At 34.7% G+C, this 23,693-nt stretch overlaps 1 protein-coding gene across 14 annotated transcripts in view; it reads left to right on the top strand.

The window, feature by feature from the left end:
- The window catches only part of LOC139692712 (phosphatidylinositol 4-phosphate 5-kinase type-1 alpha-like), a 109,272-nt gene that overhangs the window by 38,397 nt on the left and 47,182 nt on the right, over positions 1 to 23,693 (top strand). For all 14 annotated transcript variants that reach the window (XR_011701779.1, XR_011701778.1, XM_071590964.1 and 11 more), the window contains exons 6-11: positions 4,703 to 4,867; positions 5,092 to 5,226; positions 6,801 to 6,881; positions 10,742 to 10,977; positions 13,222 to 13,354; positions 14,436 to 14,523. Coding sequence is in view for 12 of the 14 variants with exons in the window: in XM_071590964.1 (XP_071447065.1) it covers positions 4,703 to 4,867; positions 5,092 to 5,226; positions 6,801 to 6,881; positions 10,742 to 10,977; positions 13,222 to 13,354; positions 14,436 to 14,523 (838 nt within the window). In the remaining 2 variants the exon portion in view is untranslated. The remainder of the gene's footprint in view (positions 1 to 4,702; positions 4,868 to 5,091; positions 5,227 to 6,800; positions 6,882 to 10,741; positions 10,978 to 13,221; positions 13,355 to 14,435; positions 14,524 to 23,693) is intronic.

Genomic DNA, 23,693 nt, shown 5'->3' with positions numbered 1-23,693 from the left:
TGCTCTTTCAGTCATGAATTCTGTATAACTGTGCATCTTATGGCCTGGATTTAAGCTGATTGATGCTGTACTTTTGACAATGTTCCCCTGTTGCCTCAACTACTTAGGGAACTTTGTTTATCTTAAATTTTCATGCTATGATATGAGTGGTAAAATAGATATTTTAGTATGACAAAACAAGTTTTTATGTCCATTAGAAACATTCCCATGGGAATTAAAATAATAAATTATTCATGAAGCCTAAAAGAAGTTGATCAAGCACATTTAAACTATTGATTTTGTTTAAATTTCATGAATAGTAGGAATGGGGTTTCCTCAAATTTTTTGTTATAAAAATGTTGTAAATCCATTACAATGAAGTGAAGTAACGGAAAAGCATGGTTTGGATACAAAGTATCAGGAATAATTTTTCCTGACGTGACTGTAGGTTGCACCATGCAGGCTCCATGGTGGGGGTCTGACCTTCAATGCGTACCAAGCGCCAATCAATTGCGAGCGTTCGTTCTGGCCAGATCTTTTTTTAGTGGGCCCCTATTGAGTGACTCGGTGCAAGTGCAAAATGCAGCTTAAAGTATTGAACAGTGTTATGCCATCAAATTTTGTGTTGGACTGGGAAAATTGCATACGGGGACACTGAGCATGATTTGCCAAGTTTTCAAAGATGAAAGCATGTCACAAACTGCAGATTTTATGTGACACAAGCTCTTCAAAGATGACCAAGAGAGTGTGGAGAATGAGCCAGGCACTGGACAGCCAGCGACCTCAAGAGCCGGCGACAACGTGGAACGCGTGCATGAAGTGTTGAATTCAAACTGTCAATTTAGTGGGTGCTTGACCGCAGATTGTATTGGCATTGATAAGATGACAGTGCACAACATTATCACTGAAAATTTGGCAACTAAAAAGACTTGCACTTAACTCGTCCTGAAGGTTTTGAGCCATCGAGCCTGCAAGGTAACCGACTAAATAATGAAAAATGGCATTATGATGATTCCCTGAACCCAGCACAAACACTGATATAAACATTGCTGGACAAGTCAGTTATTGTCATTTGCTGCAGCCAAGGAATAGGAGCAGCTAAAAAATGTCTCGGTGACTTCTTCATTGAAAAGTATAGGCCAGAAGAATATTTCTGAGTGGATAAATTGCAACTGAAGCTTTCCACCAAGTCCTGAGAATTATTATGATATAGTAACTGCTTACCCCTCCTAAACTACCGAACTGTGTTCCATCCAGTACGAGGTTGAACAGGGTGACATTATTTGTAAAGCAAATGTTTGTTTATCTTTCCGAGATAGTAATTACATTTGTGCATGTTTGCTGAACCAAGTAGAATCTTCACATATGAATCATATGATATGATAGACTCGTAGTCCAATGTCAATAAATAACTTGAAGAGTATTCTTGACAGCCAAGGCAGCAATGTAGCATCACCTACATTCACCTTTCCATTCTTGCGTACGATAATTGTCATTATTTTATTCTGCACAACAATATTGTGTCCCAACCACCGCATACCATGGCCATTGCAGAGAAGTAATTTCATCATTCTGTGAAAGAGAGGCAGTAAGCATTGGCATATGAGCACTCAGATCCATTATTTTAACCCTCTTAATTTAATTGCATTTCCCATTGATGGCTGGCCTAAACAAATATGAGGAGTTTTTCTATCAGTCCTTTAGGGCCAGCAGTTAAAATACAACTTAAATGTATGTGATGGATAGATGGAATGATTGCTTTCTAACTATTAGAAACCAATACTACCACTGCAAGGAACTTGTTCTATCTATTCCTTATTTCTACAAGTTGGACCTCAGTAAAGTTGTCTTTAAAACAAAGAACTTGGAGGAGAATTTCCTAGATTATTCCCTGATTTTAATACCGGGTAACTTGATAAGAGTGTGCTGATGTCCAATGTACAATGTGAAGATGTGTTTGTTGGTAAATGTTCATGAAGATGCATTTGCAGTTGCTTAGCTGATAGAATTGCTTTTAACTGGTGCAACAAGTAGTCATTCCTAATTTACCGACTGCTCATATTTTCTTGGATATAATGTCTTATTTCAATTAGCATTGAAATTCCTTTATAATCATGAACACTGATTCCTTTTGGCTTTTCCCAAAAAAGTAGAACAAATTTGAAAATATATTTTGCATTAAATTCACTAATTTCAATATTGGAAAAGGGAAGGACTTCTGCATAAATGTAAATTATAATTTGTTGAAATTTTCATGTTGATATCTTCGGTTGCTCAGAGTCTGGGATTAAAACTGTTTTCAAGGAAATCACCTTTAGCCAAAAAGTTTCTGCTATTGGAGATTCTTATGATTAAATCTCATCTAATTTCCCATTCAGTTACCTTATTTGGCAACATATAGGATACACTTTTTCTCCTCAAAATACAGGGTCCGTACAAGAAATATCGGGACTGGTTCCAAAAATCTAAATTTATTGCAGTTATCATTACAATTACTTTCTAATCTTCAAAATACATTCCTCCTGCATCGGTACACTTAGTTCGGCACGTCTGCCACTTGTCAAAAGCCTGCTGGAAGTTGGTTTCTGGAATACTGTTGAGAGCCTCTGTTGTTGCTGCTTGAACTGCCTCAATGGAGTTGAACTTAAGGAGCTCCTTTCAAGCTATACTTTGAGATAATAATGCTGTTGAGAAAATCTTCATCTTCCTGGATGCAGTCCAAAATTTCTTGCAAAATTTCCACCCGCGGCAGTTTTGTTCCTTCCTCAAGACTTTCGGCACCAACTTCGCGCACACTTTCCTCATCACAAGATGCTCTGTTACAATGGTGTGGACGGTTCCGACGAAAGGCCAGTCTCCTCTCTGATAAGGGCGATGGTTAAATGCCTGTCCGAGTCCAAAACATTTTTCACTTTGGCCACCTGAGCATAGGTGCGAGCGGTCATCAGGCATCTGATGTGGGGTTCGTCTTCGACGAGCTCCAGGCCTTCCTTAAACATTTAATGCCACTCAAAAAGTCTTGTGCGGCCTAAGGCATCATCCCCTTAGCCTCTTTACTCAACCGACGTGGATTTGCGGAGTTAAATGCAAAACTTCACAGCATAGTGTTGCTCGATACTGCGCTCCATGCTGGCGCTACGACACCACAAACAATCACACATCACAAAAATCCACCTGTCTCAACGTATGCCCGGAGGCGACTAAACTAAAGTGCTCCTGAGTGGTGGGGGACCACTCTACCGAGCCGACCGGTCGGATCCACATGTACCGCTCCGTTGAGGCTACAGCGAACCAGTCACGACACTTATTGTATAGACCCTATATGTCAAAAATATGGGTGCATCTGATAATCAAAATTATGAGTTGAAATTTGTGTCTTAAAATTTTGGTTTTTATTGATATGCTTTTTTTTTTGAGTTTGAGTCAAGTACTATAGGCCATATGACTCTCTTTGGTGATTTTTTTGTTTAAAAAATGGTGTGGGGAGAGGAAGCAGCCAGAAGTACCCATTGCTGGATGGCCATGTGTGTGTTGCATATGCGCAATGGTGGATGCCTTAAAAAAATATTTATCAAACAAAACAGCAAGGTATTACTTTGTTTACTAATATTGGAATTCGTTTTTAAATAAAACTTTTGTTATCAAATCATCAATATTATTTCTGCGTTGAGATTTCGAGGCAGGTCATGGCTCAGAAACAATACAAATTCTGCAATGATATTCTATTCAAGCTATGAGTAATTACATATGCCAAAGAATGTGGAAACAGGGCGACAGAGAAGAATATTGGATCACAGCCAACTGTAAGGATAATAATTTTGCAAATGCAGGAAGAGGAACTACAAAAAATTATGCATAGTAAACAACCTGCCACATGGAATAACAAAATGGTCAGAACTTGATGAAAAATTAAAACCTTGACTATTAGACTGCAGAAGATCAGGATTTTCAGTTTTCACAAAAATGATTATTCAACAAGCAAGAGTGAATGCTACTAGCAGAGGCATTGCTGATTTTACAGAATCAACATCACCGTGTTCCAGATTCATGAAAAGAAATGACCTATAGGGGGATAATAATAAAATAGCGCAAAATATGCAAACAATATGAAGAAAAGATTATTGAGTTTCATAAAATTGTCATTAATGCAAGAAACTTCCACCAGTAGGAAACATGGAGGTGGTCACACTGATATTTGATGTACCCACAAACAAAACTGTAGATTCCAAAGGTGTAAATACTGTAATTGTTAAAACAAGGGGACATGAGAAAATGCATGTTGCAATCACGCAATCCTGCTGTGCTAATGGGACAAAATTGTCACATCTTTTGATTTTCAAATGGAAAACCTTTCCTAAGAAAAACTAATGACAGTTGTATTTGTACATTCATCCCAGGGCTGGATGGATGAAAGGGTGATGATGTTGTCGATAGACAATGTGTGGTCAAGGTGTACTGGTGGACTGTTAAAAGAAACCTGTATTTCTATTATGGGGTCAGTTTCATAGTTATAAAACAGAAGCTGTGAAAAATAAAATCAAACAACTGAAAACTCAAATAGCTGTAATTCCAGGTGGCTTAATGAGCCAGATACAGCCTTGAAATATTTGCATTAATGAACCATTTAAAGGAGTAGTGAATGTCTGGTATCTAATTACATAATTGATTTTTCTCAACTAATGTTTTATAATTTGATTAAAATTCCTATTTATATTATTTGCAGAATCTTAATCAGAATCCTAGGACATTGCTACCTAAGTTCTTTGGTTTATATTGTTACCAGTGTAACTCAAAGAATGTACGTCTTGTGGCAATGAACAACCTTCTTCCATCAGTAATAAAGCTTCACCAAAAGTATGATTTGAAAGGTTCTACATACAAACGAAAGGTAAGTTTGAGAAAATGTTGTGGTAATTTTCAACTGAAGTATTCAAACTTTATTTATAGAATCAGTGTTTGTAAAGTTTGATCAATTTTTTTGGAAGCAAGCCGTTATATAAAATACTTCCATTGTAGCAAACAACTGAATAGTATAATAACACAAACAATAATATTTCTCCAAATTTTCAAGGTGCTTAATGTCTGGGATTAAGAATTTTTTTAAATTTGCAGGCATCCAAAATGGAACGGACAAAAAATTCACCTACATTCAAAGATCTGGACTTCATTGACCACCATCCAGAAGGGATATTTCTAGAAGCTGATACATATAATGCTCTTGTAAAAACAATACAAAGGGATTGTCGGGTGAGATTTAGATATATTTGCATGTACTTTTTAATAATCATGACAATTTCACAATGCAAAAAGTTTACGTGGTCCAGAAATTGAGGGATCTGGATGATATTTTTGAAAGTTGGATGATTATGGTGGGGAAATTCTCTCATTTTTGTGCTCAAGAGTAGTACTACTACCTCTACTAAAGCTAACTATTTCATAAATTCTCTCTGTCTGTTTGCATAAGTATATAAGTTGAATTTTGAAGTGATAAATATTTAGGGACAATAAAAGGCTGGTTTATATACACTGTATAAAGGGCACAAAAGAATAAATTTTTCTCAATGAAAGCTTAATTCGTTTGAGTTGGAGGAGATTTTTCTTCTATGTGGGTAAACATATTTTTGAGTAACCTTTTTTTATAATTTTGAAGACATTGCAACTGATGGCAATGTACATATAACATAAGTCATGCATAAAATAAAGTATAAAATAGTAATTTTTCTGTCCAAATTAGTAATGTAAAAACATCCACTTTCATTTGTATTTCTGGAGTAAAAATTGATGTAATTGTAAGCACTGATCAGTTAATATTGTCATACAAGTGGCATGAAGTAGATGATATGTTCTTATGGGGGAAATGGAATATCTTGTGGTAAACCTTGTGAAAATGTTATTAGGCAGTATATTGGGTTGTTGGACTGAAGGAAATTATTTTAATCAGAAAGCTATCTTTTATCACCAGCTATATTCCTTCCTGGACTATTATGACATTAGATAGATGCAAAACCTAATGCACTAGAATCATCAGCGTGGCCATGCATGTGGAAAACTTGGAAATTTCCTTGATTTTGAAGTTACTGGAAATTCTGGAGAATAATGAAAATGTCCTGAGTTTTGTATGATCAGGCTGATAATGTGTTTTTGATCATTTATTATAAAGCTAACTTTGATTTCTGTACTTACCAGGTGTGCTTTTCCCTCCCTTATGAACGTCTGATTTTGAACAACGCTGGCAAAAATCAGAGCTTTACACTTATTTTTTTATCAGATAAGTTTCTCATTAGACAAAAAATTTTCTCAATACAAAAGAACTATTGTGTTTCTTTTTACAAAGAATTTATTTTCAGTAGAATGTAGACTATATTTTTTAAGAGGCAGCATTATTTGTAGGGGTTTTGTCAGTTTATATATAATATATCTAATGGAAAAAATCTTGGAAAATTTGTAAATTTTAGTCTGCATTGTGAAGAACCTTCACAACATCATTGAAGTACATAAAGCCTGATCCTGTTTCCCCCACTTTATAAAACCTGGCCAAGGTAATTGTTTGCATATATGTAAGAAATATATATATTTTATATTGTTTCATGCTTGGTTGAAGTGGCGCATGAATATATGTAGACTGGTTAAATCAAAACTACTACTTTTAAAAAGCAAAAGTTACAATAGATAATTCCATGGGTTAGGGAAAAAAGTAACGTTGACAGGGCATTTATTTACTGTTGAATTATTTAGGGTCAAGAATATTTAAAAATGTCTTATCTGAATGAATTCAACTTTGCCCTGTTCTAAAAGTAGAATCCCTTTTATTCATTTCATAGGTGCTGGAAAGTTTCAAGATAATGGACTACAGTTTGCTTGTTGGAATCCACAACTTAGATCAAGCTGCTCGGGAAAAAGCTGTAAGTTATTTAACCCTATTTGGAAAAAGGAATGTGAAAATCATATTTGTTTTGATGAATACTTCTTTCACTTAAGCCTGAAGTTTGAGTTATTAGTAGAAGTAAAAGCTGTGCCAGCGAACTTCATCATTATTCAAATCTGCATTCCAACAAGCAATTATAGGGAGGAAGAAATAGGGTGTACAACCAATTAAAGGAAATAATTACAGTTGTTCCTGTAAGGAAACATTTCATAGTGATGTGGAATTGTAACTCAATGGTAGATAAAGGGAGTAATGGTAGTGAGGTATGGGACTACTATGGGAGGAAGCAATAGAGTTCTGCACGGGACAAGGTGTAATTATGATAAGCACTTAGTACACTTTATACCTTCACCACAATTGATGTAGGTGTAAGGGGAAAATGCCCAGAGATTGAGAGATATCAGTTAGACTACATTATAATTAGGCATAAATTTGGGAAGATCATCATTAATTTGCACTTTTTCAAGAGTGGTTGCAAATTCAGATAACAATTTAGTACTAAGGCAGTGTAATATCCTATTCAGTAGGATAAAATGGAAGAGATGAGGAAATTGTCTCAAGAAGAATTAGCCAGGGCAGAAAGAAACCAGGAGGCAGTAGATAAAAAATGAGGAAGGACAGGCAGAAGGGTTTGTGCAAGGTGTGATCAAAAAAAGACGACTGATTTTATAACTTATTAATTACAATGGTTACAGTGGAATCAAACTTGTCGCCCTCAAAGTACATGCCTTGGCTGACGACACACCTTTGCTAACGTTTCTTCCATCTCTCGAACCTTGCCTGGTAAACCGCCTTAGGGATCCTCTTCAGGTCCACCGTACAATTAGTTTTAATGCCCGTGATAGAGTTGAATCGTTGCCCTTTCAAGGTTGATTTTTTCTGTGGACACAAAAAAAAGTCTGGAGCCACGTCTGTAGAGTAGGTTAGTTACAGGATCATGGAAGTGCCGGTTCTGGCGAGAAACTCAGCGCCGTGTGAGCCGGTGCATTGGTGAACAATTTGATGTGGACAAATAGCCATTTAACTGTTAGGGAGATAGCCGAGGAAGTGAACATTAGTTTTGGATCCTGTCAGACAATTTTGACAGACATTTTGGGCATGACCCACATGACATCAAAATTCGTCCTGTTGGTGCTGACTAATGAACAGAGACAAAAATGTGTGGAATTTGGTCAGGAACTCCTGGATCGAGCCAATGCCTACCCTGAGTTTCTTAAAACCATTGTAACCGGTGTCGAAACTTGGGGGTTACAGTTATGATGTAGAGACAAAGGCCCAGTCTTCTCAGTGGAAAGGTCCTCATTCCCCGCAACCAAAGAAAGCTTGCATGTCCCGGTCCAATGTGAAGGTCATGCTGGTGTGTTTCTTCGATTGGCAAGGGCTGATTCAGTACGAATGTGTCTCTCAAGGTCAAACGGCCAACAAAGATTTCTACTGAAAGGTTATAAAGAGGCTGAGGGTTGGAGTGAGCCGAAAGAGGCCAGCCATGTGGAGAAGCAATACATGGTATTTCTACACTGCTATTTCCCATAAATGCGAGCGGTGATTTGAAAATCAAACCTCCGCTTGTTTACTATTCAGAAACCCTAGGAGCCTTCCAGAAGTGTTAAGCCTAAAACAGCAGGCTAAATGAGATGTGGAGGTCATGGAAAACTTTTCATCATACCATGAGTATGAGGCTTTGCCCTAATAAGGTAGTGTCAATGTGCAGTATAAATTTATTTAATAATCATTCTGAGTTGCATTTTTCCCAAATTTTGAAGCATCTGCAAAAACATCTGCCTTGCACTTGCAAATCACGTTCAAGTGTAGGTTTCTCCCACTTTGAAGTCTGATACTGGGGACACCCCCAAATCTTGTGATTAATTTTGCCACAGTTCATACTACATAAGATTCCCCTGTTGCTGTATTTAGGTCGCAGATAGTTGTCAAATTTCCCCAGTAAGGTGATTGGGTTATTGTGAAAGTGTAACTTTGTATGAGCCCTTCCATCACTTAAGCCCCATGTGCTCTTCTGAGCACATTTACCGTACAGATGGATACCACAAGGAGTGGATTTTGCAGCTGTCATCATTAAGGCTCGGAACACAACAATGAAGAGGGCATCTTAATTTCATATTCCTGGATAGCATCTTGGTGAAAGATACTTCGTACATAATAATATCTCTACTTTAATTGTAGATTCCTGTGTACTCTTGATATTCTATTGTGACATAGTTTTCAGTTGTGACTGGTAGATGTTCTGAATATGGGCATCAGCATTTAGCTACTGCAGAGTACATGTCAGTATCATGAATTTCAGGGCACCATCATTAAGTGTGGTTATTAAGTGTGCAGCATGTCCTCATAGAGTACTAGTCTATAAATACTTCCAATGAAGTTGATCCAGTGGATGTAGATCGCTTAACAATGTGATAGTTAGTATGAGCCACTTTCTCTCCTATTCTGCTTTTTCGTGAAAATGTACCGGATGTAGCGGATGCAGCAAGACAAAATTCAATCTGAAATTTTCACCGTTTAAACCGCATGTAGAGGTCGCCATTGACACCCAAATGAGCTTGACATATGTAATGAACAGTCATCACCTCAAAGCGATCGAAAAGTCAATCCAAAAATTGTCATCTGTTGTCGGTGCAAGTGAAAAACCATGCATTAAATCATCAAGGAGGACCTTTGCTACAAGTCTTACACCATTAAAATAAGACAGATGCTTTCTGAAGCCACCAGGGCAAGGCAAGTTGAATTTTATCACCTGCCTTGGTGTTCCTTAAAAGACAATGCTGCTGGACAAATCAAACTTGTCAAATTTTTTGACAAAAAATTTTAATGTGGATGCTAAAACCAATCATAGGAATAACCACTGGCTCATCCACGACCCTCAAGATATCCCTATTGTGTCCGGGACAAAATTTCCAGCCAATGTTCATATGCTAGGAATTGTGCCCAGTAAGGGTGATGTCATGCCACCACATTTCTTTTACAAGGGGCAAATATCAGCAAAGAAGTTTATTTGCGTGTTCTGACTGACGAATGTAGTGCAGCTGTGAATAAAAACATCTGGAAGGCCAGACGTTTCCTAGCAGGGTGATGCACCAGCTTGTATGAGTCATTTGGTGCAAAGTTGATTTTCAGAGGTCGACATGCTTAGATCCGAAGAATTCTGGCCTCCCAACAGCACAGATACAAATCTGTTGGACTACTATGTGTGGACTGTGGTCAAAAGGGTCACCCAAAAGTTGAGACATTCAAAAATTGTGTCATTGAGGGCCATTATTGAAACAACTTCCTCAAAAATGGACCATGGCACATTAAAACAGGCCTGTAAACTTTTCAGACCGAGAATGGATGCTGTTACCAAGCAAGTGGGGGATAAATTGAATAAATTTGTTGTTTATTTTCATACAAACAATGAAATACAAAAATTTTGTAAATATTTTCATTTTGTTATAAAAAATAATTTTGGAAATATTGTTTAATTTGCCTGGATTTTTGTGCCACACCCTGTATATTAATCAGTTACTAATTTACCACCAGTCTTTAATTTTATATGAATACTTCTATTGCTATGAATTTTATGATCTAACATTACCACTTATTTGCTAACCTTTATTTCCATTGTGATGAACTTCGATCCACCTCCATTTAAGAGGATTAATTATTACCAATGTCTTCAACTCATGCTTTGATTGTGGTATTTTGGTTGGATTTTAGTTTGAAAAATTACTGGTTTGTGAAGGAAATCTGCAGAATGATTTCTTTTATATTGAATTGAATTTGACCTGCCTGTATTGCTTACATGTTAGTTTCATCAATGATGGATATTTTCTTCCTGATCAGGAGAAGAGGACACAAGAGAGGCAAGACAAAGGGGAGGGCAGTGGGGCAGGTGGCTCATCAGGGGAGGGAGGAAGTGGAGCTGGTGCTGAAAGTGGAGATGACAAAGGCAGCACAAGTGGAGCGGGAGCCTTGAATCGCAGTCGTTCAATCAACAGACAGCGTCTTGTAGCTCATTCCACCGCAATGGAGAGCATCCAGGCTGAAAGTGAGCCAATTGATGAAGAAGAAGATGTTCCGTAAGTTTTTATCTATATTTCCATGAGCTTCATCTATTATCTTAAACACTATCATTACTGAGGCTTGAGGAAGGTTTTTCTTCCAAAAATGGCTACTCAAACTTGATGCTTCTGGATTTTGTGTGATTTCAGCAAAATTACACATTTTAAGATTTCATTAACAAATTTTGATGCTTCCTGGTGATGCCTATTGATGTAACTCTATAATTATAATTTGTGAGCACCATTTGTATGGCTAAACAGAATATTATATTTGACATTATTATTAAATGTAAATGTGTTACTTCGGTGAACATCTGACACTGGAATTGCTAGACCCACAAAATTTTAAGTTTTCTGTGTGCAATACCGTAAGTCATCCATTTAATGCCGGACTTTCACTTCGATGACATAAGAGGAGAACTCATAGTTGCCTGTCGCAGTCATATAAATTACTTTCAGGATGTAAGGATTTTATTCTCTCCTAACTCAAATCCTCTGTTAATGGATTATGTAGATGAAAGAGAAGCCAAGGTTACTTTACCGTTGAAGCCCCTTACTTGGAGAGAAGTTGGATGGTTGAAGCAGAATTTTTAGTTTTCTAAGGTGGTAGGTGAATATTATGATCACTCAAAGAAGAGGAGTGAACAGCAAAAGCACTGCAATGTCAAGAACTTTGTAAAATACTTCCAACTGTACCCAGACTGTTTCAGAGATTTTCTGACAGGTGTCCCTAGTGCTCTATGTCTCCTGAAGCTATGGATTGGAAGGGAAGAGAGCTTTTGTTCAAAGCTCAACTTGCTGTTTTTTTGTTCATTGCAATTAAAGATAAAACTCATGTCCCCTTACTGTAGGAACTCAAGAAGAAAGGATAGTGCATATTTCAGGAAGGATATTTAATACTGTGCATACTTGAAACACTTGATGCTTTTAATAGTTCTTTCTTTCTTTCTAAGCCTCAGTCACATTACAATAAAAGCAAACCCCACAGAAATGTGTATAACGAAGAAAGATTTAATAGACTCACTATTCATTTAAATTTTAACCGATCATTTTACTTTTATATTTGGAATTATTTCGCACTTCCATATTTATTTCTTGAGTATGTTCTTGTTTTACAAAGTCATGATAATTGTGACACATGATAAATAGACATGGATGGAGGAAAGTGTATTCCATTATAGAAAGAAGAAGAAATAATATTAATTTGGATGATATGTGTGGTGTATTCTCTTTTAGAGAATGCTTAAAATAGGAAAATACTAGCTTAGTCCTGACTCAACATATGGTATTCTATGAGCAATAATGAAAGAGAATCTCATTATACCTCAAGATGCACTGTGTATGTGCCATTTTAATGAAAATGAGAGTAATGGAAGAAAAAGATGCCTTTAGTTAATACTCTAAAAACAGTAGTTGCATTTCAAGTTAGATTTCAAGATTTTAGGCCAGTGCAAGGAATCTCAAAGTTCCCTGATTATTGCCAGCTCATAGATGTGAATTTTCTTTTTTTCCATTTTAGGAAGGTCTTGTTTCCAGCTTCTTATATGATTAAAATGTCTTTATGATGAATGTGTGTTTTAGATGAATCATGTTGAATTTGCACTCATGTGCCTGATACAGAGTTACCTATTTTCAACTTTTGCTAATGTAACAATAATGGAAATGGACATTAAAAACATGTACTAATATTTGAAGAAGACGTAGAACTTATCAAAATATGGAAATCATGGGTAAATTAGATGGGTGCATATGTTTCAGATCCTTTCTGAGCATCTGAAACATTACCTCCCTTATGAGCTGATGTAATCAGGTATGATAAGCTGTATGTCATTTTATAATAATCATTGCTCAGATAGTTTTTACATGACACATCTTTTATTTTACCATTGTAAAATAACAAGATGAAATTTATAAATTAAATAGTTACATATGAGCTTTATGTGGCCAAATTAATATAATATTAGCTATATGTTTATTCAATTGCAAATGCTAGAAATATATATCATGGATAAATGATAGGGTGTCATTGGCCTGTGGCAAAACATGTAATTTTTAAATCTAATAATGAATTATTTAAGAGAAAGTTGTGAGTCTCCCGCCCAAGTCATGTTATTTTTGTTTTGATTCCCAATAATTAACAATGAGTGGCTGGAAATTGGCATAAGTATTTTCGAATTCTCCTACAGTGGATTTAATTGTTATATTTCATGTCCTTTGCTCATTTTCCCTTATTCCCAATACAAATAATTCTTTTCCATATAGGCCAGGAGGTATTCCTGCACGAAATGCCAAAGGGGAGAGGCTCCTCATGTTCCTTGGCATAATTGACATCTTGCAGAGTTACAGGCTAAAGAAGAAGTTAGAACATACTTGGAAGAGTATGATTCATGATGGGGTAGGTGTTTTATTTCTGATTTGATTTGTGTGAGTTATTGCATTACTACATAGTGGCATCACTAGAGAATAGTCCTTGATTAGATGATGTTTAGTAAATTAAATAAAATTGAGATTTATGTTGAATGTTTTTATTTCAAACAATAATATTGTAATGGCATACAGTTTTTCATTCTTCAGTTTATCAAGGTTTGAAAATCATGTATAATTTCCATTTTACATTCCATATAACTTCTTTGCCACCCTGTAAGACTACTTTTCTAAGAATTGAAATTAAGGAAAACATAACATATTCGTGAAGTGACATAAATGATATATATTTTGATTGAATAAAATGCATTGAATTGTAGTTGAGCATCTCTTATCCAAAAATGTATAATCTAGTGATTTCCAGTCTTGCAGTGTTGCAAGAATGGTTACAAACATTTTTTGAGAGACAAATAAAAATCTTTTATATGAATAGATAGATAGATCAAATTGCACATTACTCAGTTTAGATTGGAGTAAATTTCCAGGTATTTCATTGACAAGTTTTACTACTCACTGTTTATCTAATGTGTATCATTGCCCTGAAATTACTGTGTCTGTCATCTTAGTCATGATTAAATGAATTCCTCAGGCAGGCCTGACATATGGTGCATGTAAATTGGTATCCACATCAAGGGACTTAAAATGTGATCTGTATATCATACTTTCAGCTCTATCTAAACATATGTTGGTATTCTGTTACTAAATACATTGTTATTTGGCCCAAATAACACTGTATGGCCTAATGCCCTAAAATGCCCCGATTCCTTGCTGATAAGAGCAGAGCAACCATAAAATGCAATTTAATTTGATTAATTAGAAGTAAAATGTGAAAAGGTGCCCCAAAAAAATACACTAATGAAAGAAAAATAGCTGTGCAGCATTTGTTATAATCAGAGTAATGAAGTGGCATGCAAAATTGTAAACTCACATTTGTTTGTGTTTTATTCTATAGTGATGTGAGGTGACAACAGTTTAGTGATAAATATGTGCTGAAATTATGGCAGAATAATTCTTTGTGACAAAGCTTCTGATTATGTCTTATAATTTTCCAGGATACAGTGTCTGTTCACCGGCCTGGATTTTATGCTCAGAGATTCCAGGACTTCATGGCCAAAACTGTCTTCAAAAAGATTCCCTCACGTAAGTTTCGAAGTTTGCTCAACTAGGAGAATACCGAAATGGAAAGTGATGGTGGAGAAATTTTATGACATAAGTTAAGTGCTTCTGTTTTCTCTACATTGAATTGTCTTCAGTAGTGAGGAAGTTCAAGAATTGTTGTGGTGAACCATTCAATTGGACAAAATGGTTAACATTAATGACCCTGTACTCAACAGTATTGCTGGTGTTTTCAGGCATTCCAGAAAGCATATAGTTCATTTATCATTATGATACTTGTGCAAAGAATATTTTGATAATGGATTGCATTAATTATTAAAGACATTCAGTTCCTATTTGATACTATATATTTGAGCATTTAATATATTTTCATAAACAATTGCCAAAAATATGATGTTAGTATATATTATGTAGAAGCCAAATTTAGTTCAAAAGAGTTGAATATATGCTATTTTGTGATTGTACTTAATTGTGTAAAGCTTAACAGCTTGCTTCATAATTAACTTTTATAGTTGCCAAGTAAACCTGAAGATTAACTGTAATGTTGTATGTGCACTTTATAATAACTGCAGTTGTGCTAATAACAACTTCTCACTATGTAGGTGGCTTATCTGTATTTCTGCCTTCTTATGCACCTTGAATGGGATACATGGCTTGCCAAAATGACCCTTGTCATAAGTGATTTTTTCAGTGAAAATATTTTTCTAATTTCAGTTATACAATACTTGTATTTTAAAATTTTTATGACTAGTAAAAGGTGATACAGTGAAACTTTATTGATCTTAAGTACATTTTTCATTATAAATGTGTTCATAGAGTAAATTTGTTTAGGGAGATATAAAGTAATTAAAATTAGAAGTCCAGAATAAGAAATCAAAATATTAATTCTATATCCAATCCTAAAATATTTGGAATTCGCTTTTAGAGATTCATATTTTTCTGGAACCTTCATTGGGTGTTTATTCTGCTATCTGGTTGACACCTAGTCATGTGAACTTCTAGGATCAATTTAACAATTTTTTATCAAAATTGGTTACATTTTGATGATGTTGCAATTACAGTCACCAGATGTGTGATTTCTAATTTTAAAATTACTTTCATTCAGTCCTATGCAGCCTATTTATGCCTCCTATCTGCTCTCTGAAATGGGTTGTATTGCTCATTGAATAGGATGTTTAGCCTTTCATATTAGGAAAACACTGTTCCAAGAACTAAAACCAACATTTTAAAAAAGTATAGTTTTTCAAGGCACTCAACAGCTTTGGTTAACAATTAAGGAGAATTCTCTTCAATACTTTTATTTTGTTACTGATGTATTTCAAGGAAAAAGTGATCTGATTGATAAAGTTAAGTACAAGTTAAGTTTGATTTAAAAAGATAAAGATGTCTGGTAGTGTAATCTTAGTTTTGATTATTCTCATGCAGTTATATCAAACTGCAAGTGAGTGTGTATGTGTGGTTAAACTCAATAGGTCATTCTTAGTGTTTCATAAGTTTAATTGCCTTGTCATAGACTTCAAGGTTGAGGAGTACCGATGAAAGCTTAAATGAATTTTAATGAAATTGAATGATTGAATGGCAATGAAATCAGTGAAGGTTAGGGAAAGAGGATTAGAAGGGTGAATGGAAATTAAAGCTAGTTAAGTGTTAAGCACTTGCACAGTTAGTGTACTAGAGTTACAGCTAGTATCTGTATACAGGCATATCTTGCTTAATGATAATTTGTTTAATATCCTTTCACAATGTGTATTCAAAATCACCTCTAATATTCAGTTTACAATATATCATGTTTCATTATGCAGAAAATAAAACACTGACTCAATCTCTCAAATCGGGTAACAAAACATAGGAACAACAAATTGTGACAACACCTTATCATGTTGTGTAATGTACCCTAGCAATTTTTTGGATGAATTTTAGAGAAATTTACGGAGGTTCTTGCATCATTTCAGCTATGGTAGCTGGATGAGTTACACCTAGCAATTATATTAGCGAGAAAATGGGAGTTGTAATCTTTCCCTTCAGCATATTACTTATGGCAATATTTCACTTGATATGGTGGTGGTGTGATTACTCATACATAAAACAGAATTGTCTCTCTTGTTGCTACTCCCAAGATTGAAATCCTTCCCAAATAATGGAATCACATATTAATGTGGAAATTGTTTACTGATTATGAATAATTATTGAAGGAATTGGATGAGATATTATTCCGTTAAATTAAGTTTTACGTAGCCATTTGAAGTATCTTTTACAGCACTTCAGATGAAGCCATTTATTTAATTTGGGATTCATTGATTTTATGGCACCATACAGCTCTACTGTAAAAGGCATTTTTTTTATTTACACCTGCATGCTATTATTCTCCCAAAATTTTTAATTCCAAAAGAAACATTGAAAATAGTAAAATAGTTGGTTTTGATATAATGTGGAATATTGGGTGTGATATGTATACTTAAGTATTTTACCTGATTTTGCTGCTGGCCATCTGGTTATCTATTAGCTATAGATACTCCTGCTGGATCAGAAATTCATTTATGGCGGTTATTAATGTGAAACAAAAACGACCATACCTGAGAAGTTGTATTGCTGCTACCAATATAATAACTTACCACACACTCACATATAGCCAGTCCAGTGTTTACTCATTGGTAGGCTTTTACTCAACTTGATGATGGATATCCAATAATGTGATAGTACTTATCATTAAAATCTGCAAATTCTGCCATTAACCAATGTATAGTTTTTTCCTCAGTTTGTGACACTTTTATAGATAATTATTTTAGTGTTCCATGATGGAAGAGTGAAATACCTTCGTACCCAATTTATTATGATTCCCAAAGTCCAAATATGAATGTTTGAAATTTGATAAAAAGCTGATCTCTATAGGTTTTCCACCAATATGATTTCTTTGGTTAAAAACTTTTGTTCAACCACTACTGCTTTCTGACAGTGTGTTTGTTTAAATTGGTTGTTTCTTATTCATTTTTTAGCGATAATATGCGAATTTAGAGTCTGTTACTTTATGCCTTGTCCAGTTTCTTTTTCTTCATATTTTATAATTAGTAGTATTAGTTCATAAAAAATGGTGATGAAGTAACGTAAAATCTAAAACATTCAACAAATTATAGGAAGTTACACAGCTGTTACTCTAATGGAGTGATCTGCTAATGTGAACCGAAATGCAGGAATTTCAGTGCACATTAGTGGATGACTCTGTTTGAAAATACAGTAAGCTCACGATTATCTGTGCTATTGGATGAATGTTGGAGCATGGATAATCAAAAAACATGCATAACAAAAATATGCAGAAATTATGGTCATGATATAAACAGATTTAATTCATATGAATCAAAATAGATTTAAAAATTAGTGACTGTGATTAGGAAACAAATCAACTCTCCTTTTAATTCATTGTGAATAATTTGAGTTATTTTAGCAATGGGAAGTACAGGTTTCTCCATTTTTAAGTAATTTTTTAAGGGTGTAATAATAGTTTGACAAGAACGCGGAAATATCATCGAGGGAAAGCAGAACATATTGTCTGAAAGCCAAACCAATCACGCAGCCTGGAAAAAATACATGACTGGCAAATGTTAAATATTGATAAATGATTGCAGATACCTATTCATATTCATCACATGATACCAATTAAAATGGTGCAGATAGTTAATGATTTATTTGTTGCATAACAAAACTATGTATTTGCTTACCTTAAAGGAGAATATGGGATTCTCAGGGCTAATGAATGTGTAGGGAACCATAATGGGAAAGTGTGGATAGTAAAAAAAAATTTTTTGAATTAAAAAATTAAGTTCCTATAACAACTTTTGATTTTGTGATTAAACTTAGAAGCATTTAAGAAAGCCAAGGAATTTCAAACTTAAATTTTTTAGAGTATATGGAACTTTTAAAACATTTAATCGTCTTTATGATTGTAATTTTATCGAAACATTTTGAGGTGCTGGGAGGGTAGAATAGTATGGATAATCTGCAAAATGGATTATCAGCACACTATTAATAAAGGTATTATTGTTACTGTTGTGGCTTTTCCAATTCTTTGAATTTGTCAAAGGAAAAAAACTTATGTTTTAACATTGGCTTTAAGTTTGTGTACTGTGGCACAACACGCACAACTGTGGATACTTAAAGGCATTGTATGTATGTTACTTTGTGACAACATCTTGTTCCTCAAAAGCTCATAGAAGCAGTAAGAGGACACCTCAGTAGCTTACCCTGCTAATGCACTCAGCCAGATGTGAAAGGGATATGAATACATGTCTCAATCAAAGTAAATGATGTTTACTGTATAAAATTCCAGAACACACTGAAAATATCAAATTTATATAAGTTTCAGAAACTGTCTTCAAAATGAAGAAGTTTTAATGCAGTAAATTGCATCTCATGTAATGATCATTTCTGCGTTCATTAGAGTATATCGCAAATTATTTTTCACCTTTTATGACTTTCTATTTAAATTTATTTGAAAGAAAAGCAGATGTTCTGTCCTGGAAATTCCATAGACCAGCATTTAAGCCTGCTTATCCTGTCACGTGTCATCGGAGTATTTTGCAATTTGGACAGAAGTCAAGGATACACTTTTAAAACTTTGCTGAAAACTATTTGTTTGCATCCCAATAGTTTTACAAATTGTTGTGAACATTTCACAACTATGCTGACTTTGAAACAAAGAACCTGGTGGGCTTAATACAATTTTTCTTCTTAGCAATGCTACTGTTCTCTTTCTCTTTCAAGTTAATATTCTAAAATCAAGTATGGGAGGCCAAAAATGTGCCCACATATATGGTTTCATAAAAGCCTATATCAGTAAGCAAGCATCACTGATACATTGTGTATAAAATTAATTTTGATTAGAAATATTTTGGATTTAAATCTTAATCATAAAATCCCTTGCTTCAACATATTTTGAGGTTTGAATATTTCTCTAATTCACATCAAATTTTGGATTCCAATTCCTTTTTCATTGACCTAAAACCAAATTTAATCCAAATTTGATTTTTTTAATCAATTATTTGATTTCTTAAAAGTTTTTTCGAGACAAGAGTGCATTTTAAGGACAGTGGAACCAAAAATTTACGTTTTCAAGATGACCAAGGAAAAAATATTGGAACATGAGTTTTGTTAAAATATATTTAAATAGTTAATTATCAACTTTTGTAAATTACATAATAAGTAAATTTTGATTAAAAAATCCATACCACTGAAAAATTAGAATGAATTTGAATGTATTAATAAATAATCTAAATTAAATTTAGGTAAAATTGTAATACCCTGAGTTTATAAAGTGTTCTTTACTCCTGATGATGCACACTGTTGATAGATTTTTAAGTAATATGGAAAGAATGAAGATATGTTACTTTTCATCTTCACTATTGCACATCATTGAGAATCACTAAACTTTTCACAAAAATTTTTTAGTGACCAACTACTTTCTAAATCTGAGTAAAAAACTATATAGTGTGAAAATTTGTTCTTAATTGTTGCTCAGAGGGTTAAAAACTAAGTCTCATTGGGATTCTGATTGGCAAACAAGCTGGGTTTCAAATTTTAAATTGCTGCTTGCATTGTCCAAAATCATGTAGCAGCGTGAGACGACCGTTCATTAGCTTATGACCGGTTGATGCATTCCCCTCTTCTACTGTTAGGTAAAAATATAGCTTTCCTTTGGCATATTCTTCCAGAAGAGACTGTCTCTTCACAATTAAAAACCTTTGTGGCAGGTAATTCTCAGAATCTACGAGCTTCTTGAAGTCAGTGATCAAGTTCTCCGCTTACTTTAAGTCGGAGCTCGCTGCTTCACAATGCAGAGGATGCTGGTTCTTCTCTTGAACTTCTCAAACCTTGCATGGATTCCCTTAAATACTTCTTTGGCCATTGGCCATCTTCTCAACTTGCCCAGTGAAAATTGCTTTTGCCTTTCCTTTACCACAGATAGTATTCTCGTTAATAGTGTCACATTGCAGTTACTTTTTGTTTATCCATATAATAAGCAACCTTTCAACGTTGTTGAGAATATGATATCATTACATAGACATTTTTGTCACTCTCTTTGAAGTATCTATCTTCTTAATCTTGCTCTTGTTCGGGAAGAAAAAGTAAATTGTTGATGTTGACTCTTAGTATGTGTGTGCGAGGTCAGTCATGCTCCCAGTGTTCTTGATTTTCATTGATTTACTTCTCATTCCATTATTTTGATTTTTGTACGGCTGTCTTCTTGTGGATTTTTCTTCAAGAACATTTTTAAAAGTTTGCTCAAAACTTTGTGCAAAAAGTTCACAAATAATATTTCTGAACACAAGTTTGGAAAATTGTGTGATCACTAGTGACACTAAGATACCAGCGTAACGAGTGCTAGAGAAAAACTGTAGTAGCAGGTGCACAATGAATCTGGGAATTCCACTCTTCTCATCACTCGTAATGCGAAAAGTCACTTGCTAAGCGAGTCATTTTCAGTCAAATTATTTTTGTTCATCATGCGAATTGCTCACTATGCAAGTTGCTCGTTTAGCTTGGTTCCTCTTTAATATTCTATTTGTGATTAAACTCTTTGGAAAACAAACCCTGCTTTGCACATTCTTAAGAATGACTATGTTGTGATATGACTTGAGCCTTTGGAGTACCTTTAAAATAAAATGCAACTATTATGAGCATTGGGTGCCCAAATTTGTAGAGTATTCAGTATCCTTAATGAAACCTGCTTAAAATGACCCCCCTGTAATTCTCCTGGTGAGGGGATATGAGTTTTGTTATCTATTGTCATACACAAGAGAAGAGTATGAAAAAATTCATTGTTTTGCTCATTTTCTTTTACACTCATTACATTCAGGAAAGAGCACTCGGGGAACTGTAATAAGAAAGCCAGTGAGACTTAGGGGTAAAACAAACTTTGATGTGTTTCACATTGTGGTATTCTAAATGGGCTTGGAGAGAAAAATGGGCACTTAACATAAACTGTTTTCATTGTTCACTCCTCTCCTACCAATTTGCCTTCACCATACATACATCCATACACGTCTTCCTCAAAACTGGGCTTCAGTGGCAAGCTTGCCTTGAATTTTCTATCATCTATATAATCCATTGACTAAATAAAAAAACATTGAGAGAGGATAAAATGTTTGTACCCCGATGGTAAGCTGAATGAACTGCAAAGGTGTGACAATAAACTTTCTTGTCTCCCCAAGATTCTGCATCAGTCAGATGACTAATGGTATTATGCACCAAAAACTCAAAACAAAATTTCATAGTAGTTAGAAACATTGATCAATTCAAGGTTGAAATACTGCTTATGTTTGTATCTTATCTGATTTAATTTCATGTTGACTGTTGATATAACAAAAAGAATTTATGTGCAATGAGAATGCAAGAATTCTTTTTGCAGAGGTTAAAATTAAACCCTCTAAAGAAAAAGTAATGGCATTCCTTCACAATGTGTCAATGAAACTTTGCGATACATAATTACTGGATGATGTGCAATGCCTTGGGGAAGATTTTGAAACAAACTTTTCCAATTCAAGGGACCAGATCATTACTTTGTATTTTATTGTAGACATGTCAGTTAAACCCAATTAAAAAGCATACAGTCCTATGCCTTTGCTAGGGAACTGCTCCCAGGTTGAAAATTTCACAGTACATACTTCATATTAAATGGATTGCATCAGTGAGGTTTCACTTCATTGTCTTTAAGGTGAAATACGAGGGTGGTCTGAAAAGTTCTTGGTCTTGCCTATAGATAGCATCACTACTCTCATGTAGGCAGTCATATGACTCAGTTTCAGTGCATGTGTTGTTAGAAATGGAAAAAATAGAGTATCATGGTTTGATAAAATTTTTCGTAAAAGAAGGTTCAATGCCGAAACTCATTCGAGGATTGTATATTTGTATGGGGACTCTTCTCCTTCAATTTCCACTGGGAAGAAATGGGCAGCTGAGTTAAAACATGGCCATGAAAGTCTCCCAGATGATCCATGTGAAGGGCATCTGAAAAGTACAACCGCACTGTAATTCATCAAAAGAGTGCATGAAATTTCTAGTAATGTAGGGATATAAAAAAAAATGCACTGTTACATTTTGTACAAGTAATTATTCATGACAAAGCGTCATGCAAGATGGGTGCTATGCATGGTCATTGTGAATCAAAAATACATTCAGGTTGCACTTGCCAAACAATGCTTGGTTTGCTTTAATAGAAGCAAGTAATTTTCTGTGACTGAATGAATCATGGATTCGCCATTACTCACTAGAATCGAAACAAGAATCCATGCAGTGGATTTAGGCCAGTTCTTCAGCTCTGAAAAAGGCAAAGACAGTGCCATCAGTAGGAAAGATCATGGCATTGGTTTTTTGGGATGTAAAAGGAATTCTGTTGATATACTATGTTGAAAAAGGTAAACTGATGAGTAGGGAGTAATATTCTAACCTTCTAACAAAACTTGACCCAAATATTCATGAAAGCAGACCCGGCTGGTATAGGAAAAAACGTTTTCCACCAGGAGAATGTATCTGCTCACATAAGTGTCTTGTTGATGGGAAATTGAGGGATTTGCACATGAAGTGCTGGAACAGCCATCCTATTTCCCGGATTTGGTCCTCTTGGACTTTCACCTCTTTCAGAAACTCTTGTTTCCTTGTTGATTAACAAGGAAACAAGAATGTTTCCTTGCTGACTAACATTTTTCGTCCAATCAAAGCACGATATTGACTGTAGATGAGTAATTTACACCACTTCTGGAATAAGAAAGAACATTGCAGAGATGGGGTAGTGGCACTGAAACACATTAGATGAAATGTATTAATATCAAAGGTGATTATGTTGAAAAATAAAAATTTTTGAAAACATAAATTGTCATTTTCATCCTCAGGCTAAGAACTTTTCTGACCATCCTCGTACCAACAAAGTGAACTTATACTTTCTGTCAATAGGAAAATTAGCAAAATATATAATAGATGCAAGATATTTTGAAGATTGGATTAGTAATATACATTCAGGTATTAATCAATACTTATATTATGTTAGTTATTTATGTGTAGCTATGAATTCCACACCACCTTTTATTTTATGTGCATATATTGATGTAATTAGGATATTCATCTGTCTTAGAAATCAGTTTTAGAATACTTTGCAGTGTATCCTCATTCACTCAAATTCTTACTTAATTGAAATTGAAAATCAACAT

Source organism: Hetaerina americana, unplaced genomic scaffold, assembly GCF_022747635.1.
Source record: "Hetaerina americana unplaced genomic scaffold, ioHetAmer1.1.p SCAF_1, whole genome shotgun sequence".
NCBI classification, from domain to species: domain Eukaryota; kingdom Metazoa; phylum Arthropoda; class Insecta; order Odonata; family Calopterygidae; genus Hetaerina; species Hetaerina americana.
This window is presented reverse-complemented; position numbering and strand designations above follow the sequence as displayed.